Source organism: Tachysurus fulvidraco, chromosome 13, assembly GCF_022655615.1.
Source record: "Tachysurus fulvidraco isolate hzauxx_2018 chromosome 13, HZAU_PFXX_2.0, whole genome shotgun sequence".
Lineage (NCBI taxonomy): Eukaryota > Metazoa > Chordata > Actinopteri > Siluriformes > Bagridae > Tachysurus > Tachysurus fulvidraco.
This window is the reverse complement of record NC_062530.1, coordinates 7,512,340-7,517,339: the sequence shown is the minus strand read 5'-3', so window position 1 is coordinate 7,517,339 and position 5,000 is coordinate 7,512,340. Positions and strand designations below refer to the sequence as shown.

The 5,000-nt window shown below is 42.3% G+C and overlaps 1 protein-coding gene across 1 annotated transcript in view; it reads right to left on the bottom strand.

The window, feature by feature from the left end:
- LOC113640418 (segment polarity protein dishevelled homolog DVL-3) overlaps positions 1-5,000 on the bottom strand; it is a 47,452-nt gene that overhangs the window by 19,465 nt on the left and 22,987 nt on the right. Inside the window, exon 2 of the mRNA XM_027142925.2 lies at positions 1,912-1,981. Coding sequence (XP_026998726.1) covers positions 1,912-1,981 — 70 coding nt within the window. The remainder of the gene's footprint in view (positions 1-1,911; positions 1,982-5,000) is intronic.

The window sequence follows — 5,000 nt, the reverse complement described above, 5'->3', positions numbered from 1 at the left end:
CTTCTGTTCCCTCTGCAGCATGTGGATTAGGGACCACAGGCAATCTGGCAACGTGGGTGTGTGACTGAACGGATGCATTCTTCCTGTGTGTGTCTTGGCAAAAAAAAAAAAAAAAGACCTGTGTGTGTTGGGAAAAGAGGGAATGAGAAAACACTCTACCTCAGTGGTCCCCAACCCCCGGGCCGCGGACCGGTACCGGTCTGTGGAACAAATGGTACCGGGCCGCCCAAAGAACATTAAATTATTTCCATTTTATTTACTGTGGTGTATTTTATTGTATGTGGTGCGACTTTCCATGGACGAGAGGTTAACCGGGAGCTGAGAGACGTCACCTAAAGCCGCACCAATACCGCGCAGTCGCAAAATATCACGATATCGGGCCGGGTTTAGGTGACGTCTGGAGCTGAGCGGCTGCAAGCGGCAGTGGTGTTGTAGCTTTGGTGGAGAGGAGGTGTGTATCGCTCTTCTCTCTGTTCACCGGTTCAAAAGGTTGGGGACCACTGCTCTACAAGACCAGGGTGTACTCTACAAGACCAGGATCAAGACCCGTCCCCTCTATCGTAACTAATCCATAGGAAGGCACAATATCATCTTTCCATTAACGCCATCTCAATACCAAACATCAGTCAGAAATCAAGAACAAAATCTCAGCGTAAAACAAAAAAACTCTGCGTCACTATATTGGGACTTATAGACTGACTGCAAACTTTCTCTGCTACACAAGACGGATTCTGGACAAAGACAGAAGTGATTATTAGGCCATCCTTAAAAATATTTTGGTCTATATAAAAGTACAATTTTGGTGATGGTGATTACGTAGGTATGACTTTAAACAAATTAGCATATCGTGACGTCACTGACTGGGTCTTCAACCCGTGCCTTTGGGCGCATCATTGCAAACCTTATTCTGATGCTGGCTATATAGACCACAAACAAATTGAAATCTTTGTCAAAAACATGTTTATTGCATGAATTTCAGGTGCATTCATTTGAAGAAAAAAATTTAGTGGTTAGAAAAAATGTAGAATTTAGAAAAAACATTTTAGTGGTTTCCTTCAAGTCAGTCGACACGGTCACGGTTAGACTAGACGGGAGGAGGGATGGGAAAAGATCTGGACACAGTTTTTCCAGAACCTTGTGCCAAGTTAAAGCGGTGTCGAGCTGTTATAATGAATTTTTTAGATGTATTACGGCGCCCGAACCCGTATGACCGCGAACATGTTGTTTACTGCAGCCGCAGCCATCATTACCGAGTGCGAACCGTTGACACTGACAGTGAATGAGAGGATGAGACGAAGGGAACGCACAGGCCATAGTGTGACATCCGCTAACCAATAGTGTAAACATATAATTATTGCTTTTGTATTAGTTGTTTGAAGAGTAAAAAAAAAATGTTCGGTCTTAACACAAATTTACAACCGGCAAGTCGGTTGGACTTAAAGCAAAAAAAAAAAAAAAAAAAAAAAACAAGAATACGGCAAACAAGAATATTTTTAAGGATGGCCTGACTGCACAGAGTGAGTAAGGACATCACTGAGTTCAGGCTACACGCTCGGGATAAATGGCAAAACCAGCGTTTGAGTGTAAAAACATTAGGATTTTATGGATTTAACTTTGGATGGTAAAATGTGTTCTCAAAGCCAGACACACAATTTGTGTAATCCTTTACAGTTGTTTTATGGTGTGCATTCCACATCCAATTACGTAATGCTCCAACTCTCACACCAGTGAAAGCTCTGGTCAGTCAGACAAAAAGGTTACGGGTTCGCTAAGAGTTATAGATGTACAGAGAAAGAAAGAGAGAGAGGGGGGGAGGGAGAATGAGAGGAAGAGTTTGTGTGTGTGTGTGTGTGTGTGTGTGTGTGTGTGTGTGTGTTGTCGTTGGGCATCACCTGAAAAACATTCACTCACCCATGACACTACACGGCCGTTGAAACATGGCAACTTGGCGTTATCGTCTGATATCTCCTCCTTCACAACCCTGTTATGCCAAGACACAAGAGACAGAAGAGAAAAGAAGAGAAGAGAAACGGAAGAGAAGAGAAGAGAAGAGAAGAGAGAAATGGAAACGGAAGAGAAGACAGAAAAGAATAGAAAGAAAAAAGAAAATGACAGAACAGATAAAAAGAGAAACAGAAGAGAAACAGAAGAGAAACAGAAGAGAAAAGAGAAACAGAAGAGAAAAGAGAAACAGAAGAGAAGAGAGACAGAAGAGAAGAGAAACAGAAGAGAAGAGAGACAGAAGAGAAGAGAAACAGAAGAGAAGAGAAACAGAAGAGAAGAGAAACAGAAGAGAAGAGAGACAGAAGAGAAATAGAAGAGAAACAGAAGAGAAACAGAAGAGAGACAGAAGAGAAGAGAAGAGAAGAGAAGTGATTAATAACTGAAGTAGCTTTATAAACACACCCCAGAACCACACATCTTACTCAGCAGACAACAAAAACAAGTGAGTGGTTCAGCAGTTACATCAGTAGTTATTTCAGGAGCTCAGACTTAATGGTGTTAATGAATCTGACCCCAAAACCAGCTTCACCTCCTGAGTCAGAATCTCTTTAATGACTCTGTGTGTTATTTGACAGGTGTAACTGTACTGAGCACAGGAAATAAAGCAGTTACACTCGGCTCAATTTACACACACACCCAATTTAAGTTGGACTAAACAATCTCACACACACACACACACACACACACACACACACACACACACACACACACACACACACACACACACACACACACACACACGTCCCTTCCCCCATTCTCCCTTCCCAGCTGCTCCCTAAAAAGGTGTTGACCTTCAATGACCCCTGTTGTCCTGGAAACTACTGTCAAGGACACGAAGTGAGGCGAGGCACATGATGTATTAATAATGGAAGTGAGTATAACGATCATGGCACTGTTCATGCATTATAAATCAAAACTTTAATCACATCCATGCTCACACACACACACACACACACACACACACACACACACACACACACACACACACACACACACACACACACACACACACAAACAGTAGCATGTGTGTGATGGATGGATGAATGGATGGAATGGTACTGCATCTCTTTCTGTTTTTGGTCCGCACCTGTTTCACTGCAGAAGGAATAAAAGCAAAGTGTTGTGTATGTGTGTATGTGTGTATGGGTATGGGTGTGGGTGTGGGTGTGTGTTGGGGGGGGGGGGGGGGGTGTTATCATGTCATAAATCAAATCAAATCATAAGCTGCCTGTATTTTTTTTTTTAATTGTGTGAAATGAGGACTTTTTCCCATCGTTACCTGGAGGTCTCGGTAAACAGACCTGCGTTGCCTAGCAACCAGGCAATACGTCATTTAGGGACGCAACTTCAAATAGCATAATTCCGGATCCGTATGGCATGGCGTGATGATGCTAAGCTGTGGTCTGTTCTGAATTAACATATATACAGGATATACACATCTCCTAGAGACTCTCCTAGAGAGTTTATTGATGTTTACAAGCTTCTCTTTGGGAGTGGGGTCAAGACGAGGATCGATGATGTCGTGTTACTGTAAATCGTTAGCATTTGTTAGATGAAAAAGTTAGCTAAACGTTCCCTATAGGTAGCTTCCTGCCGTCTAGCAATCTAGCAAATGCTCGTTCTAGAACGTGGGTGTATGTTTTATGTGATAAATTTAGGCTTCTTCGTTTTGTGAAACTGTTCATTTGTTCAGTAAACTCGAGCGCAGTGACTGTTTAGGTCCAAACTAGTCTGTGACAGAACATCAGCAAGACAGTGCGTGTTTGAGAAACTCGCCAACAACACGAGTGTGTTAAAGCGAGTGTGTGGTGATTTATTGTATGTCAGCATGTCAGTAGGGTATGTGCACTATTCCTGCTGAACCCGTACGCCGCACCGCTACTCTACAATTACGCCTTTTTTAAACCGCTTCAAAGCGTCACGGTCGGCTTTCACCTACATTTTGTGTCACGGAGCTGGATGCATGACATAGGACTGCAATGTACCACACGGTAACTCTTAAATGACATTAATCAGTATGTTTACATTCTGTTGCACTTTATATTAATAACTTATTCACATGTTTGCATCCCGTTACACTTTAATACCCTCTCATTATATACAAATCTCAGTGGTTGAGTCTCGAATCTTGAATTCTTACATAGTCCTCTGTGTCCTATATAAATGGCTCGGAAAAGAATACGCAACAATGCTTTCCTCAGAACATTAAAGAATTGGGGGGGGAAAAACGTCCTGGCAACAGCAACATGATGTCCACGGCTCAAGCAGCCACTCCTCTGGCTGAAGGCTGAAACTGGGACAAACAGAGGAAAGTACATGGTCATTGGCAGCTCGTCTAGCACTGGCCAAACCCTAAATGTCTGGCTGAGAGATTAGAGTTGACTATAATAATGCAGCCCTAACAGCCTGGCTTCCTCTCTTACATCTTCACATCTTTCACCTCCCTATTTTACACCCTACTATTACGGCTATTACATCTTATAAGGCTGTGCTGCTCCATGTAGCACTAGACAGCTATTAATCACAGTCTAGGGCAATGTGCTTTCTCCTTCCTGAACACACTGGAACTAAGATTCTCCCAATTCTACCATTCTTTTGGAAGAATTTAAAATATATATATAAATAACAAAATCCAAGCATTTCTGAGGCGGATATAAGACGAGTACAGGATGAGTCAAGAGTCTATAATTAGTCAAGCGGTCAAGTCAAGTGGGTTTATATAGTTGGTCCTCTATGGCATGAAATTTCTCCAGAACCATAGTATGATAATTATTTACTATATTCGTTATAGTTAACACAGTTTTCTTGTCAACTACCAGCCAAATATTTAGGTCTGACGTATTAAACAATCAATAGAAAAGCACTAACAAACAGCACACCCAGACGACAGGAGCAATTATACGACCAGACTGCTGGTCCAGGCTGAGGCATCATCTAAAATTAAACTCCATCTCAACATCCTGAAGTTCCAGCAAAGCCTCTGACGGTTACACCAC